Source organism: Pezoporus flaviventris, unplaced genomic scaffold (assembly GCF_033815535.1).
Source record: "Pezoporus flaviventris isolate CSIRO_AGI_PZ_B2104156 unplaced genomic scaffold, CSIRO_AGI_Pfla_v1 ptg000015l, whole genome shotgun sequence".
In the NCBI taxonomy this organism is placed as follows: domain Eukaryota; kingdom Metazoa; phylum Chordata; class Aves; order Psittaciformes; family Psittacidae; genus Pezoporus; species Pezoporus flaviventris.
In genome coordinates this window covers 41,067,477-41,085,194 of record NW_026892563.1, presented here as the reverse complement: position 1 = coordinate 41,085,194, position 17,718 = coordinate 41,067,477, and the positions used below count along the sequence as shown (strand labels likewise).

The 17,718-nt window shown below is 43.6% G+C and overlaps 1 protein-coding gene across 1 annotated transcript in view; it reads right to left on the bottom strand.

The window, feature by feature from the left end:
- Window positions 1-516: 516 nt before the first annotated feature.
- The window catches only part of CLCN1 (chloride voltage-gated channel 1), a 51,611-nt gene continuing 34,409 nt past the window's right edge, over window positions 517-17,718 (bottom strand). The window contains exons 10-23 of the mRNA XM_061454311.1: window positions 16,763-16,864; window positions 14,883-14,967; window positions 14,326-14,475; window positions 11,654-11,723; window positions 10,025-10,135; window positions 9,684-9,897; window positions 8,799-8,932; window positions 8,096-8,322; window positions 7,869-7,974; window positions 6,512-6,594; window positions 5,734-5,772; window positions 4,651-4,755; window positions 2,706-2,792; window positions 517-2,232 (exon numbers count right to left, since the gene is read on the bottom strand). Coding sequence (XP_061310295.1) covers window positions 1,834-2,232; window positions 2,706-2,792; window positions 4,651-4,755; window positions 5,734-5,772; window positions 6,512-6,594; window positions 7,869-7,974; window positions 8,096-8,322; window positions 8,799-8,932; window positions 9,684-9,897; window positions 10,025-10,135; window positions 11,654-11,723; window positions 14,326-14,475; window positions 14,883-14,967; window positions 16,763-16,864 — 1,912 coding nt within the window. The 3' untranslated portion in view covers window positions 517-1,833. The remainder of the gene's footprint in view (window positions 2,233-2,705; window positions 2,793-4,650; window positions 4,756-5,733; window positions 5,773-6,511; window positions 6,595-7,868; window positions 7,975-8,095; window positions 8,323-8,798; window positions 8,933-9,683; window positions 9,898-10,024; window positions 10,136-11,653; window positions 11,724-14,325; window positions 14,476-14,882; window positions 14,968-16,762; window positions 16,865-17,718) is intronic.

Here is a 17,718-nt window from a genome sequence, read left to right as displayed (position 1 = left end):
TTATAGAGGGGGATCGGGTGTCAAACACAATATGGAGCTGGTGGGCTCTGAATTCCAGACAGCAAAACCAAATCTCTCTCCTTCATTAAGGAACGCCTCATGTTCCTTACACCCAGGTAGGGGAGATTTCCCTTGTCACAGACTCTCTCCCCATGAGCATCATCAGAGAGGAACTGGCGCAAGGTCAATCCTTGACATTAAAGCCAAGAGGGAATTTTCCTAGAGAGACTGGGTCAGAAGGAATGGTTTCTACGTGCTCCTGAGACAGCTTATGAAAAATCACCCATTAAGGTGAAACCGGTCCCTCCGAGTTAGGTGATGCTTTGCTAATATCAGGATGTGGCCCAGCATCGGGGAGAATACCCTCCAAGAACATATTCTCAGAGCCTAAATTTCTTCTCTTGCTGGTAAGTGGAAACACACCCAATGGGACTTCATCTGAGTGCTATGAGACACCAGAAATGTGACAGAAAGAAATGTAGAACGTTAGAGGAAAGCCACAGAAGACACAGAATATGATTTTGCCTATTTACTGAGAAAACCTCACAAGGCCAGTGAGTTAAACAAAGCAGCATCTTACCTTTGGATGCTGAGGTTTTGCATGCATGACACAAACTGACAAGACATCTTTTTGCAAGATAGAGATCAAGATCTGCTCCAGATTTAGAACTGGAATAGAGGGGGATGCTGCAGACAAGGGCTGAGGTCTTTACTGTTAGTCACAACGGAGACAAGCTGGAAAAAATGAGAGCTGGAATTCCAGATATGCAGAAATATGTGGAAAGGAGGCAGGGTAGAATTACCAGGAAAGAGAGCAGGAATTTTCAGGGATAAACCTGTTTTCAAGGTGTAGGGAATGTGGCTTCCCTCTGCTGTAGTTCTTGTCAGCCTGCTAACGCTCCATAATTCCTTATTTAGTTCCTATATTTTAAGACTATAACTTTGTAAAAATGGTGATTCAGAGAGACAGACACAGGTTTTGAAACACAGGTGCACACAGGCTGGTTCACTCCTCTTCCTCCAACACTGAGGATGCCCCCACTTAAGAGTTTCCCATTCTATTTAAAGATTCCAGACATGATGGGCAAACGAAGAGGCTTTCCTCCCTTCCAGTGCTTTTCTTAGAGCCATGGCTGAATTCAAGACATGAAACACAGACTAAATGTTTCCCTCCTATCTATTTTTAGGGCATGGCTCAGCTAAAGGACAGAGGAGAAGCTCCTAACTGCACACCCACCCAAGAAAACCCCAGAGTTAAAACTGAGACAGAGGAAAAATGTCCTACATGGGAATGTTGGGGGGGATTGAAGATAAGAGCTAGAGAAAATGAACTGTGGCAACATGGACAGGATTGCAGTCAGAAGCAGCAATATGCTCCTAGGTTTGGCTGTGTTTACACTGGTAGCTGCAGCCAGCTGTGACACAGATGACACCAATTCCAAGATGACACCAACTGAGAATGAGAAAAGCTGCTCCTTCTCCAGTTTCCACATGGCAGATTGAACCAGAGCATCCTGATGGTGCCCAGCAGTATTCACGTCCTGTTACAATCCCTTCTACCACGTTATATAAACATGGCAGAAGCTTAAGTACTGTAAGCCCAGTCTTAATCACCTTGCAGTCCACATCTGACTCCTGCACACACCCGTATAGTCCAATACTCTTCCCACAGCCAGAGAGCAGCAGTAGAAAGGTCAGTCTGATGCCCCTTCTCCCAGCTGAATCAATCCTCTGTGGCGGTTGCAAAGAACATCCAAAAGCTTCTCTTTGAGGAGCAAACACAAGAAAACTGGCTCAACAGAAGAGTGTGAATGACTACTCCCCTCACACCAGCTATAAGGGGACATCCTCATCCTCATCTTCATCCTCATCCAGGTCAGTGGAGTGCAGGCTTATGTCCTTGAGGATGTCCGAGATGTTTTCATCAACTGGCCCTGTCAGCTCCATCTCTTCCAACTCGGTATCGGTGGCAGAAGTGGAGAATGGGACTTCCCCCTCTTCATGGAAGTGCGAGTGCTGGGGGGAGTGCGTGCTGGGAAGCAGCGGGCTCTCTGTGCGCAAGTCCGCTGCTTGCTGTGCTGCCGCCGTGGAGTTGTCCTGTCGGCTCCACGACTGAGTGGCCTGAGTGGCCTTCTCCGTGCTCACGGAATTCCGGTTGGTGTCACGGAAGCTGGCAAGTGGTGGGCGCAGGCGAACCCCAGAGCGTGTGGAGCCCTCTATTGCCTTCTGGAGCTACGAGAAGAGAAAAAGCTCAGCAAAAATGGGTGAGAGGGAGGCTGACCCAGCCCTACAAGCAGAAGTTCATCTACTCTCCAGGGTAAAGGAATCACAACTAGAGAGAGTCACAGCTCTGCCTCTGGGGCCTGTGGAGATCATCTTTTACACTGGTGGTGTAATTTTTCATTCCCTGCTAAATAACAAATTCCATACCATTTTCAGAGACAGTAATAGCCATCAGTTAAGAGCCCTGTGTTCAACAGAAGGATGCGCCATCCAGCATCCCTGTAAACGATACCTGCTTCCTCCTCTGAAATAGTCATCTGGTCATCTCCATAGCTTCCAAAGCATTGTCTCAGAAGCTTTCAACACTGGCTGAAAATGTATTAAAATACTCCCAGCTGGATCCTCCAGCACCTGTAGGTTACTGCGTTGATGCACGGGACATCTGCAGTTGATTAAAAGGAGATGGAAGGATATGGACTTACCTCTTCCAATGCCAACACTCCCCTCAGCTTCCCCATACTGGTGACATAGGCATGGCTGAGGCCCAGTAATGAGAATAATGTATGTGTCTGTGAGCAAAAACACAAAAGACCATTTCAGGGACTTTGGATTGGTAGCATCATACTTTGTGCTACAACTGGGACTTGGGATGTAGAAATGGGAATCATACGAGCACATGAGTCTGCGGTTATCTCAGTGAGAAACTAACTTTCCCCTTCCCCTTTTGCAGGTAGCAAATACCACCCCTTGGTCCTTCTGCTGTGCAGCCATAGTTGGGAGTGTGCTGATGATGGAGAGCACATTCTCAAGGTTACTCCTATCCTGCATCTGGCAAACAGAGATGCACATGCAACATCCTGTTTATCTGGGGACTTATGCAGATCCTATTTAATGTTGCTGCTGGAAACCAAACTATCACATAGGAATATGCAAAGCCAGAACCTACTTAGGTTATTTATTCCAGTGCCTTCCTTAACACCAGAAAATGTCTTTTTTTCCTGTTCCAGAATATTTCCTGTCAAAACTTATTTTTGCTGCTGCTTATCCAGCGCAGTGGAAACACTGAGAACAAGATATTCCCTTTTCTGAAGCCTCCTGAAAAGGACAGCTATCATGGGGCTATCAGTCATGATTGCTTTAGCCTAAATAGACCACGTTGGTTTACAGTTCTTCATAGAACACACTTCCTAACACTTGCAGCATTCTCAGTGCTCTGTGGTGTATTTCCAACCTCCAAGTTCTTTAAGCCGAGCTCTACCTGGACTTTACCCGTGGCCTTACATGAAGTCATTCTTTCAGAGCTGGTGCTTGCCCTTATTTTTAACATCACATGAAATATCGAATGTCATGTTCAAGTGTAAACTAGGGACAATCTCATTTGTCAGGAACAAGACATTTTACCCTAATGTAAAAGAAAATCAGCCTGCTTAAGTACAATTTGATCTTGATCAGGTGTGATATTTTTGCCTTTATCAGTAGGCTTACATGTAGCTGTACATGCCTCACACTGATTATTCCTGCATGTTTTGTGCATCCAAGTTAAGTTGATTTGTCTGTTATTTCAGAGTTTCTCATTTGCTCTTTTTTATGAGAGGTATCAAACTGTCCCCATTTGCAATCTTTAGTTATAACTTCTTACATTCTCAAAGATAAATACTAATGGCTTTCAGATGACTTCAGACAGCCCTTTAGAAAACACCAAATTCATCCTAAATCTATGCTAACCTGTTCTTATTTTGCTCAACGCTGAGGTCATACCCCTTTGATAAGAATGATTAATTAATTCTGTGCATTTGCTGACTATGCATGTTAAATGAATATTGATAAAGACATGCACTGTGCACTCTGGCTTCAGCAAACTGCTTTCCCTTTCCACTGAGTGAAAGTTCAATCCTCTCTTACAATGACTGCTTTTATCCCCAGTCATCCTGTGCTAACTCTGGAAGTTGTATGATCGAGATCCCTTGTTCTTCACATAAATGAATAGCCTATGATATAGGGTGGTTTCAAGCAACTCTTCTCAATCATTGAGGCAGATTCTACCCCTAACAGAAACACCCTGAGAAATCCAGGACTAATCCCTCCGGGGCTGTACACTGACAAGCAGGGTGTAAATCTCAGTGTAATGCCCCCAGCAGCAAGGCATACAATGCTTCTGTTAATGTAGTGACTGAAAAATCTTATGTGGTGTCCAAATCTATTTTAGTAAATGCACTTAGACTTCTTCTCATGTAGCCTTTCATTCTGCAGGAGGCTGGAGGTATGCACAGATGTTTAGAGCAACAAAGTGACTTCTGTAGCTGGATGTGGAAGTAGCAGGTGATAGCAGTTGAAGACAAGGAGAAGAAATAAGTCATAGACTAGAATCACAATGATGGATAGGGTGGAGAGAAACAGTGCATGCCTCAGGGAGACATCTGTACCCACCTTGTGCAGGGATGTTCTCTCCACTAGTTGGAAAGGGGAAGGGTCTATGCGGCAGCTGTCAAAGCACACGTTCTTGTTCAGTTCCTCCTGTTCCCAAGCATCTATCTGATACAGGAAAAGAAGAGGAATCTCCTACAGTAATCAGCAGTGTTGCTGTCTTGTGTACCCAAATTAGTCCCATTCTTCTGTTAATGCTTCCTCCTTCCTATATAGATCATTCCTCTTGTCCATTATATCACACCCCTCAGGTTTCCCATCCCTTCCTTGCCAGATGTCAAGTCCCTGTGGAAACAGAGCAATCCCAATGCCTCAGAGGTTTCCTGAGAAGGTGAGGTTTTGCTCCTTCCTGCTTAAAGAGGAAGGGAACACAGAATCATAGAACAGTTAGGGCTGGAAAGGACCTTAAGATCATCCAGTTCCAACCCCCCCACCACAGGCAGGGACACCTCACACTAAACCATGGCACCCAAGGCTCTGTCCAACCTGCCCTTGAACACCGCCAGGGATGGAGCATTCACAACTTCCCTGGGCAACCCATTCCAGTGCCTCACCACCCTCACAGGAAAGAATTTCCTCCTTATATCCAACCTAAACTTCTCCTGTTTAAGTTTTAACCCATTACCCCTTGTCCTATCACTACAGTCCCTAACAAAGAGTCCCTCCCCAGCATCCTTATAGGCCCCCTTCAGATACTGGAAGGTTTCTATGAGGTCTCCACATCTTAGCTTTCCCTTCTGAGTGCATCTTCCCCTTATCATTGCAAGATGACTGACTGTTCCTTTGTGTAAGACAGGAAGGAACAACACATATCCATTGAAAGATTTAGGTGAGGGGAAAACTATAGAGGTCCCTAGTCCAAAACCCTGCTCACAATAGGGCTGAATTCAAAGCTAGATCAGATCAGTCACATCTAGCAGAACAATCGCTTATTAGGTGAGAGCAGCCAGTTGTGCAATTCTAAGAAGAAAATAGCCTTAGCTATGGCTGTGGCAATCACTAAGGTTGTTGAAGTATTGCAAGTGATAGGAAATGGTTAAAAGAAGCACTTAAGTAACCCCGCTTCCTTTCTGCAGTCAGTCTTACCTCTTCTGGCCTCATTGTTTCAACAACTTCCACTGGCTCCTGTAGAAGAAAACACTGTTCAGGACAAAGAACCCAGAGCTTCACAGAGCACAGAAAGGAAAAGCGTGCAGTCTCCTCACACCATCTGCTCCCCTTTTTGTTCCAAATGGGGTATTACTGAGTGCTTTGATTTTCTTTATACACATACATTATAAGGTGTACTCTGTACTGGCTGTGCTTCCCTTGCCAACGAAGATTGACTATGGAATGCTGGTGGCCCAGTTCAGGTGCCTAAACATCTAGTACTGCTGTAGATGCTCCCAGATATCCCACATGGGGTCCAACCACAGCCCTAGAGTAGATGCATCTTCCATAGGCTTTGTATGATACCCACCAACCTGTGCAGGCGTATCAGGCTACCCAAGGGCATCTATCATGGCACAAAGTAAAAGCATTTCTTTTTATCTCACCAATACTGTTTGCCAAATGGGACAGAACTGCACTTTACTCCAGGTTAGCCAAAACAGCGTAAGTTATTCACTGAGAAAAACTGCCAACACTCAGTCATGATGGTAGCCTTTACACCTGAGCACAGATGGCTCTTTAGGAAAGGGCATATACTCCTTTACATGAATCACACCCCCTCTCCTTGGAGAGAGTTCCCCACTGATGTTGTCAGAGTTCAGAGCCAGAAGTGTGTCCATGCTTTGGCCAAGTGCTGAATGGCTCTAAGGAGCAGGTTCTACTACCATTGCATTCTCTTCCCCCTTCAGACTACTGGGCTCTCTGCATCCCTAACCTGGATGGCACTCTCTGTTTCATGTGCACGGCTGTAATGGCACAAGAGCCGCTGGATCAGTTGCCTCCAACTCCTGAAATTGCCTGAAAAAGGAAAACAAATGAATAGGAGAACAAATAAGAGACAAAAATACAAAGCCCCGTGCCCAGCTCCTTGCCCAAAGCAGGTTTGGAAATCATACAAGGGACGCAGTACATGGTACATGACAGAGCTGCGCCAGGCACAATCTAGCATTCAATTTGTAATTTGGTGTCTGTGGCATGCCAGAATAAATATTCCCATGCAATATCTTTTCCTCAAGGAGAAGAAACAACTCATTACACAGTAGCCCTTGCAGATATCATTTATAGATCGGTGTCCCTGAAGAAAAAAACCAACCAACCAAACCAAACCAAACCAAACAGAAGCAAGACTACTGACACAGCATGGATACAAGGGATAAACTGCTGTGATGAGAGTTTTCTGCAGTCCACAAAGAGAATGTGTTTTGGAGGATAAGTACGGAAAGGAGAGGTGACAACGTGGAAATTACTTCAGACAAAACATATCAACAGCCTTAATACTGTGACAGGTACAAAGGAGTCCATGGGTTGCGACAGCTGTGAACCGAACTAAAACTGATGGCAGAAGACACTCCTGCTCCGCTTCCTCTTGTCACTCCTGGATCACTCAGTACCAGCTTCACCTAAAGTGTCTCACACGCTGTTCTTGTTTTGGTGTGATTCTTTTTCTGCTTCGGTAGGTGGTTGTCCCACCACTCTGCCTTGGAAGCATAAAGTGGATTTTCCTATGCCTTAGAGGTTTAGTCATGCGTGAATGATGTTAAGGGACTAGGATGTGCTGCATGCTATATTATGTGCTTCAAAGAGCCAAAGCCCTGCCCTCTGTATTCATTCTTGAGATTGGGCTACACCTCTGTGCTTTTTTACTCTCTGCACATTTCAAGACATGTAAAGATAAAAAACCCTACCATCCTGCATCAAATATACATGATGCATGGATCAGAAATGAGCTACGAGGTGGAAGAGGCAAGATCTGGGACCTTTTCATGCAGACTCCAGAAAACGTCCAAGGGTATAATATTGCAAAGGCTGGAATGGGGAGCACTGATGCAGAGCAGCTGGAGTGGGTTTACTTTTGCCATGCTCTTTGAAGGGTCACAAACAAAAATGTATTTACAGATATGTTGAGGTGATGCTGAAGTGCATTAACAAAGAACCTTTCATAAGGGAACAGCAGAGAAAGCTCCTTCTCTCAGTCTCTGAGAAACCAGCACCTTGCCCAGGCATGTACACACATTTAGCATGAAAGCTTCTACAAGCTGCCTAGGATGTGGCTGAGGCACACCAGAAGTTACCTGCGAGGTGCTGTGGCTCTGAAGGTTCAGGCATTTGTTTAAGAGGACCTGTCGGGCCATTGGGCTCCTCTGGGTAACTGGGAGTGGGACTTGGGGGCTGAGGCAGCTGTTATGGAAAGGAAAGAAAATAAAGTCCACCCTGTGTCATTTCTTTCTCAGCCTGTCCGAATGCCTTACTGCTTCTTAAGCAGTCTCTGTGCTGTAGTCTCTTCACTTCCCTCCCTCACCTCTCCCTTCTCATCTGTATCCTCATCCTCATCAACATAAGCAAAAGATTCATGCTTCAGCTTTGGCAGGGTTGCCCATGGTCCCTTGCTGTGCCCATCGTAGGGTGCCTCAGACAGCTTCTGCTGCATTTCCCTGTGGAGGAGCCGTCGCCGTTCTGGGCTTATATGTCTCTGGAGGAGATCCTGCAGTTCAGATCGCTCTACAGACCCCAGAAGGATCATGGTCTCTGCAGAACACAGAGCAAGAAGCCATTAAGCCACTTAAAGTTTTTTCCCAGAGTCCCCTGCCACACACTGCCCTTTCCTCCCTCCAACTTCTTCAAAGTGCTCGGACTTGTACTGTCTAGAGCTATGCAAGAGTCATTGACCAGCCTTGCTAGCTGCTGCTAGTACTCTGTGGGGCTGTGGGAAGCTCACCATTCCTGAGTTGCGCCACATCAGAGGCAAGATCCTTCCCTGTTGCCACAGTTCAGTCCACAGACTTCCCACACACCTCCCTTACCTGCTCTATGCTTCACTCCAGCTTACTTGTCTGACCAGCTGAAACAGCCTTCTGTCATACACCATCCATAGCGGAAGATTTTTAGGATGATTTTTATGTAGTGGGTCACAGTCTCCTTCACATGTAAGTTGAAAGCCAATTTCTATGGCTCTTTAACCTCAGACAGTCTTCAGGAAGGACCAGGTCCTCCACCTTGCTTACCTGGTGAGTCCACCAAAGGCAAAGTCTTAACAGTGGTGCTTTGGAGAAGAGTTTGCAAATCTCGGTATTTGCAGTTGGAAGAGACAAATTTCACATCTTGGACCATAATATCCTCAACAAAGATATTGTATTTGCTGTGAATTTATGGACAATAAAGGGAATAATTAGCATATTAAAAATGTCTAGCAGATAAATCCCTTCAAGAAATATATAAACGACCAATTCCTTAAAACATGTTCTCAATACAGCTGAGAACAGAATCTACAGAGGAATAATCTTCTGTGAGAGGAACCAAAGAGGACTTTCCAACAGAATCAACACAGATTAACTGATTTTCATTACAGCTGTATTCCACTCCATTAGCCCTCATGATAAAAATACACACATCTGTATGTGTGTATATATATATACATATATATGCATATATATACACATACCTACATCTATGTATAGATGTTTTATATATACATACCCATGTATATTATTAAAGACAGGAAGACACGTGTATGAATAACTGAATTTTGTTTGAAGCAAAATATCCACATAGCTTTTTTTGGTTTTGCTGGAGAAAAAAGTCCAAACCCCACTGAATCCAGAACAAAATGGAAACGAGACACTTGATTTTTAACTTCTGAAATTGGTACAGTGTGGTAATTTTACTACAAACTCCTAACACTGCAGATTGTTCAAACCTGTGCTCCATTTCTGTGTATGAACTCTAATTCTACTCCACCACTTGTTTTTTTTCTAGCTGCAGGCATGTTCTGCCTTTTTATTTTCTTTGTAGTACTATCCCCTTTCCGTGACCTTTTATTCTCCCATGATCTCATTCTCTTCTTTATTTCTTTGCCACTCCCCACCTCCACCTCTGTTTTACCACTATACCTTATGTGATTCCAGCCCAGGTCTGGCAGGTAGGGCAACTTCTTCACCTGGATGATGCTATCATAGAGGCTAGGCTGCAGACTCTGGGCCACCATGTTGGCAAGGATGACAGCCACCATCATGGGGAGGATGTGAGAGATCTGACCTGTCAGCTCGAAGCAGATCACAGCAGTGGAGACAGTGTGGCTCACCGCTCCTGTCATTGCTGCTGCGCCTTTCCCAGGTAAGGTGCCAAAGGAATAGAGAGACAACGACTGTCATACAGAAACAGGATGTCTTGTCAACCAGGAAAGTCACAGGGATGGGACCAGATGAAGGAAAACAAGGACATGGAGACTCACCAATGACTGCATACCCTCCAGGTAAGATCTGATAAACAATACCATCAAAGAGGATTCCCTTGGGAAAAAGTGATGCCATGATTTCCCCAATAAGACGCCCAAACGCAGCACCTGGAAAATATCACTGACAGTTACGGGATTAACATCTAAAGAACACCCAGTTTGTGCTGTGAGATCACCTGAGTATTTTCTAATGGAAACAAAATCAAAACTTACATTAAAATGACACCAGGAACTAAAGAGTCACAACACACGGAAGTTAGACTTCAAGAGGAGAGAAGGGTACTATGATATGGAAATAGAGCTAACCCCTCGTTCTTCCACTTAGGCACACCAGGCACAGCAGTATCTGTGATTTCCTCACAGGTAGGAGGGAATTCTTGCAGTGTCAGTCCAGATCACAGCTGAGGCCCTTCACACACTCATTCAGTGAATGTCTGAACACTTCCAGAGGTCTTGTTCTGACCCCTGCTCACAACAGGGCTAATTTCAAAGTGAGATCAAGTCACCCAGGGCCTTGTCCACACAGGCTTTAACAGTCAGCAAGGATGGAGGTTCTCCAGCCTTTCTGAGCACCTTAACCAAGGAAACATTTCTTTTTTCCTTATGTCCCATCAGAATTTTCCCTGTTGCAGCTTGTGCCTTTACCTATTTTTTATTGTGTGTCTATATGAGGCACGTTTCTATCCTCTCTGTCCCCTGCTGCATTAGGTGGTGAAGGCCACCATTAGATCCCCTCTTCCCTTCTCTTCTGCAGGCTGAACAACCCAGTCGTCAGGATCTCATTTGTTTCGAGCTCCAGGACCAACAATCTCAGTGGCCTTCACTAGACTCATTGCACTTTGTCAAAATCTCTTGTGCTGATGGACACAAAATACTCTGGAATCACGTCCAAAATGCTGAACGCAGGGGAATAACCAATTTCTTTGCCTTCTTGGCTAGGGTCTTCTTAATACAGCCTTGTTTGTGTTAGCCTTCATCACTGCAAGGATATGCTACTGACTCTTGTTTAGTTGCTGCCTGCCAGGACCCAGGGGTCCTTAGCACACAGCATTTCATTTAAGAGCTGCGGGTACTTGGTGCTGAACTTGATGAGCTTGTACACTTTAGTCTAACATAACCTCCCTTCCTTAACTTTAGAATCATATTCTTTTTAACTGTTGATCTTGGAATTAAAACAAGTTAAAAACCAACAGACTCCATGTTACCATATTTCAGTCAGAAGAAATGATTAAGTGGTGGATTACACTGCAGGCACTAGTTTTGAGGTTCTCTCTTCTGCTTGGTCTTCAGGGGTGAAAGGTGCAACTACTACTACTAACAGGTTGAAAGTTTCTCTGTAGGTGAAGAGGCAGAGAAATGAGAAGGCCTGGCTCAGCATGCCTCCCCACAATGTGGCTTTCCTTATGTAAAAGACAGGGATTTCTCCTTAACATTTGGATTTGGGTGGTGGGAAAATTACGGAAGCAGAGACTCAGAGGTTGGTGTATGGACTGTTAACTGAGCTTGTCAAAGGAACCAAGTGATCAGTCCTCATCCACTAGAAGAAACCTGCCTGGGTTCATCTGCAATGGTTTCATCCTCTCCCCCTGTCAGGCCTGTATGCAGCAACACAGAATTGAAACTCACCTAGGACAAACACAGGCATGAAGCCTCCACAGGGGATTGGCATCGTGGTAGCAATGACAGCCATCAAGAACTGGAACAGAGGCAGAGGGTGCAGTTGTTACTGAGCAGCAATAGCACTTTCTGCAGCCCCCACTCTACTGCCCAGTCTGTGAATCAATGAGGGATCTGGTGGTTCAGCCAGAAAGTGAAGGGTAAAGGGGCTGTGGGGTGTGAAGGGGAGCTGGAGGAACTCTGACAACACCAACCCTGATGCAGAGGACCTCTGGTTGATGGCTGTGGTGGCAGGGAAGCTGAATCACCAAGGGGATGGACGAACAAGAGAGCTCTTTGGCCTTGGACCTCAGAAATTGCAATTTCCCACTGCTCCAAACAGCTCAGCTTTTCACAGAGCAAGGTTGTCAAAATTTCACAGGCTCAGACTGATTTCAGTGTGAAATGAACTCTGGAGGTCTCTCCCCCAAATCCCTGCTCCCAAAAGGGCAAAGTCCTAAGTTAGATCAGGTTTCTTAGGTCCTTATCCAGGTGAGCTCTGAACATCTTGAAGCGTGGCGGTTCCCCAGCTTTTCTGGGCATTTTTGCCACTATTGACCCACACTCAGAGGAGAATCTTTTCCTAAAGTCCAACTCTCATAAGTTTCCTTTATTCTAGCTTGTGCCTGTTGCCTCTTGTCCTATCACTATGTTGGGCAAAATGATGAAATCCATACTGGTACTGCTAAGACCAAGTCAAATGATGACTTAGCGCAGCACATACAGACTTCTTCTGGAGGCCACAGCCTAATCTTACAAATACTTCAAAGGCCAATATGTTCACACTTTCTCAGGCAGTGTGACAAGAGAGTTTCACAGCTGAGGGAAACACAGAGAATGCTGCTGTTTTGAAAGCTTGTACTGGCAAGATGTCATTTGCTGCAGCAGTTTCATTGATAGAGAGACCACGGTTAGGCACAACAGGAGCAATACCTTCAGGTATTTCAGAAACATATTCTCCTCAGGATGGGCAACTCTTTCCTTTCTGAGGTCCACCTTTGAGACAGCGATGCCTTTCTAAACATTACTGTAGCTGTAGATAGATGAGATACTAATCTGTAGAAGGTCAGTTTGGTGAGAAAATCTACTCAAGACAACTTTTCCACTGTAACTCCCATTGGAAAGGGAAAATGAAGGCAAGATATAGCCTGCCGTTTAGGAAAGCCCTCTATAAAGGTAACAAAGAGCCAGGAGAACAGTATTTCTCAGCCCATGGTAGGGGAACGTGCTGTGAAGATGGGTTGGACCATCAATTTGATGCTGGCTGTTGCTCTTCCTTCTGTAAGCTATTTGAATATTCCAGAGGAGAAGTTCCTGGCTTGCTACAGAGGCCAGCAAGCTGCATAAGTGGAGTACTGATAACTAAAGCCAGAGCTAACTAAGCTCTGTCTTTACAGTACCAAACCCAAGCCATACATACAGCTGAGAACTGGAACTATACTGCAGAGGAGAATCAGGCTAAGTCTTTGCCCAGAGTCAGACCAGCAGTTTCTTATTTATATGGCCTATTCCAACTCTGAATATATCCAGAATGGAACGGTGGTCTAGTGAATTGAGAAAGGTTTTAGTTTATGGGACAAAGCCAATGAGTCTAGGGTCTGAGGATACAGCTCTTCCAAAGGAGAACAGATGGACTCAGGATAGATACACCATATAGTCCATTCCTGTTTTATTTAAGTAAATGAGACCTTATCTGCTTGGTACATATAATCAGAATTATCATCGAAGTAGAACCCCTTAACTGCCTGTCAGAAACTCAGTACAGGCTTTTTTACTTCAGGTGGAATCAGCTGTGTCAATCAATCATTGCTGTCCATTCCTGATCTGCCAAAATGTTCAGCTGATAGCACCAAGGTGGTCTCAGCTGATTTTCTCCTTTGCAACAACAACAAAAATCACCATTTCTATGATATTTTTACTATTTTATGGTAAAAAAAAAAGGTCTTTCTTGCTACTTGTATTTTGAACACTGGAATAGAAGGTTTTCTTCTTTCAAATCTCTTCTCTTTGTGCTGTCACGTATAAGTTACACAGCTGATCTTTTCAGAGGCTGAGCAGTTGCAACTTCCACAGACCATGTCAGCTCAGAACATCTAACCTGCTGTTGCTTTCCAAGAAGTGAGCAAAGCTGTCTTCAGCTGCATTTGTCCATCACGTTACAGTACTGCTAACAAATCCTTGAGCCTAACACAACTACAGATTGTCCTTGTATGTTCTTCTTTGTCTTCTATCTATAGTTGTGGATATCAGGTAGGCTGTATCAGACTTTATTTAGACCAAACCTAAAATATCTGAGGCCTTTTTAGTCAATTGTTTATTTTTGTGGAACCTGAGAAATCTTTTCCTGGTGGAATTGCCCCTACCAGCTGCAGTGGGTACCAAAGGTCACTCAATGGGATGCATGAGGAAGATGACTTAGGGAGCAGTGAAGGAGGTCACTAGTAAGGCCAGGAAACAATTCCCTAGTAATTTTGGCAGTCTAATTCAAGGTGGGCAAACATCACATCAAAAGATATAGGGAGCCATTGTAGTGCTTCATTCAATACCGAGCAACTCCTCATCGGGAGTTCAAAACTATTTTACAAAAGATCAAGAACATTCAATCTGAGTGGAGAAGGATTGTGGTCCGCTGGGTTTCCTACCTTTATGAAGAAGAAGAGGAAGATGATGATGAAGACGCTGACTTTAGGATGGATCCAGGCAGCAGACTTCCCCATGATCTGAGGGTCCCCTGTGTATGTTGCCCAGGTATAGTTATCAAAGAGAGAGCTGATGGCTTCCCGTGGCATCAACTAAACAGCAAAAAAACCAGGCATGAGCCATAAGATTGGATGAAATAAATATTCTACCTCTGTTGCGAGAAAGTGGAGATTTTTACTTTGGTAATTCACAATTATAAGACTCAATTCACATTTTTTAATCTGGAAGAGAGCAGTACTTTACCTGGGCTGGTGAAAAGCATAACTACCTTTACACATGGGGTAACATCTTACTACTTTCTTAGGAGAGTGAACCTTCTTCTAGTTTTATATGCAGGAGATAGCAGAGATCAGGAGCCTCAGAATACAGTCCTTCCTCAACCCAAACTCCTCCCATAGCTTCCTTCCTCTTTCCTTGACATAAAGTTATTGGGACACAGGATAAGGAGAGACCATTCCACGGAACTGCACAGGATTTCAAACACACATCCCACTCTCACCTCTCCTGCCATGAATTGTCCAAATCCAGGAGGAAAGGTCATAGTTGCTATAAGGAAGGTTATAACCCCAGGGTATATGAGGCGGCTGAAAAGAAAGTAAAGTTTATTAAAATACAACCTCATATTCTTTTCTTGAAGTGCTATCACTTGAGGACTATGAATTCTGTTCCTGTGAAAGCTCTCTGTCACATATGTATCAATTGCTTTGGAGTTCTGTTACCGGCAGTTTAATGCCCTGCTCCACTGCTCATCATTCACAGAGTTCGACTGCCAGCAAAACCATTTTCCCCATTATAATAAGTGCAATGGGAGGGATGGAAGCAAAAGAGGGATGTACAAAATGCACAAACGTGAATATGCGGGCTGTGGAGTGGAGAGGAGATGTGTATTTGCAGTGACATGTCAACCTACTGTCAAAAGCCAGCACCTCTTCCATTTGTCCTGATTATTCAAGTCTTGCTTCTTCATCCCCCCCATGCAATGTATTCTGCCCTCATATATTTAAATGTAGATTTTTTTTGATAGATTTCTGCACACATTCCCCATTGCATTAATTCTTATGAGAAAATTTGCTTTTCTTTCCACTGAATTGCTGACCATCACAATTTTGGGGAAGGGGCCCTTGGTGGCCAGTGGGCCTAGCTGTGCTGGACCAGTGGGGCACAGCTGGACAGCAGGCTGAAGACACCTGTGTCTTCCTACTGCTGTGTCCAATCCCAGGATGGGTTTCTGGGTACACTGTGAAATTTCATGGGCACTAGGACAATACGAGTTTAAGCTGCCTCCATGTGCTGGACTAATCCTGTCCAGTCCCCCCTGACAAATTACTGTGTTCCTTACAGGAAGTTCTGTCTGAGATGCTGTAGTATTCAGGAAGACAAAACATAACCTTTAATTTCTTTCTAATACCTACAAAATTCTGAGAAATTAGAAGTTTAAATTCCACCTTTTCAGGCTTTGCTCCACTTCTCTATTAATTTTGATGGCTTTGCTAGTGCTTGTGGGTAATACTAAATCATGAAGAAAGACAAGTGCTCTTCCACGTAATACACTGAGTTAGACTGAACTTCTTAACTAGCGGTTTTCTTCTGTTCAAATCTGCAACTTGCTAAGAAATGTAGGTCCAGCACACTTCTCATCTTAAAAAAATCCTCATAGCATCAGATTTCTTCTGTCAAAAACCTGAAGACATTTATAGTTCACCACCTTTTCTTGTTCAGGTTGTAAGTTTGGAAGTTGTAACTTAATTAGAGAGGGGAAAAAAGGTAACTTCAATTGCCCTGTAAAACCTTCATTGCTACGAGTTTTATGTTGTTCTGTATTTCTCTTCCATGCTGCAATTCACACAGTTTTATCAGTTTCAGCTGTTGGTTTGTAAATACGCAGTAACTGCAAAGCTGCAGCACATTCTTTACCTTTTTGCCTCCATATTGGTTAAACAACAATTAGATTTTAAAGACTTTGATTTCAGTTGTATTTAATTTTCTGAAAATATAAATGAATTTCTTTTTTACAGATTCTAATAAAAATCCAAACCAGAAGCAGCATACTCTTAAAGAGCACGAGCATTGATTTTCTAATCAAAAACATTTTCTGTCCAATGAATAGATTCCCTTGTCCTCTTAATGAATATTAGAGACTCCCTTCTAAGTCAAGAAGCTATTTGAAACTATTGGGGCTGATCAAAAGAAAATCCAGGGCAGAACAAATTCTCCTGATGTTTGTAAATATCCAACTCTCATATAATTTCAGTTTCTCATAGTTTTACTATCTTACACTTGAAATTGTTCTACAAGCTTTCAGGGAGCATTCGTTACTGTCCAATACCAGTCGAGTATACAAATCTGGTCCCTAAAGAGAGTATCTTCAAAGGCACTCACTATTTGGTGAGAAACTGGCTCAGAGCCGTATGACGCCGGATGCACAGGACCACTTGGCGATTGAGATAAACGAAAAATGCTCCAAGGAATCCAGAACATATCCTAAAGTGGAGAAAATGAAATATAAATCCTACCAAACCACAGATAATACACAAACCGAGAGAACGAGTTCAAGTGTTTTTCCCCTTCCGCTGTTCATGAAGTCTTGTAGAAGTCACCTCCTACCTCAACTCATTTGAAGATGCTGACTCCCTGATGAAAAGGGAGAGATTATTTTGGACCTTTGTCACACACACTGCCATTTTAGCACATAAATTTTCTTTTTACAGGGAGGGAAATCTCATCTATAAAGATCTATAACATAATCTAGACAAATAAACTATAAAAAAGGACTGAGAGATCTTAGTGGGAACTGACAAAGAGCAACTGGGCAAAGACCAGTGTTTTCGGAACTCAGACATTAGGTTGGAACAAGAAATAATACGAATGAAGGGAGTTTAACTCTGATTCATCAAAGTTACACACCTACATCAAATACTAAAAGTACTAGCAATTCTTGTGCCTACAGCAAAATATGTCATCTCTATGATCCCAATTACTTAGGCCTGTGTTCCTGATCCTAATAAAGTCAAAATAGGTAGAGTTGCAATGCTCCACATGTTAATGAGACCTGCAAGACCACAGAATACTGAAGTTAAATAGATAAATAGATTCTATTAATTTGTAAACTTAATAGAATTCTCCTTTCTTACATGTTATGTAGGCTTTTGCCAAATCTCATTCAAAGATTAATTTAGTTTACTTAAAAAGATGCATGTTGAAAAAATCCTGCTTGGCCATTTAAGAAATGCATAGAAACAAGTTTAAACTAAATATAAAGCTATTCATGGACAAACGTGTCCATTGAGTTTCTCTTTAATATTTCAAGCCAGCACTGCTTAGCACTACTGTTAAAA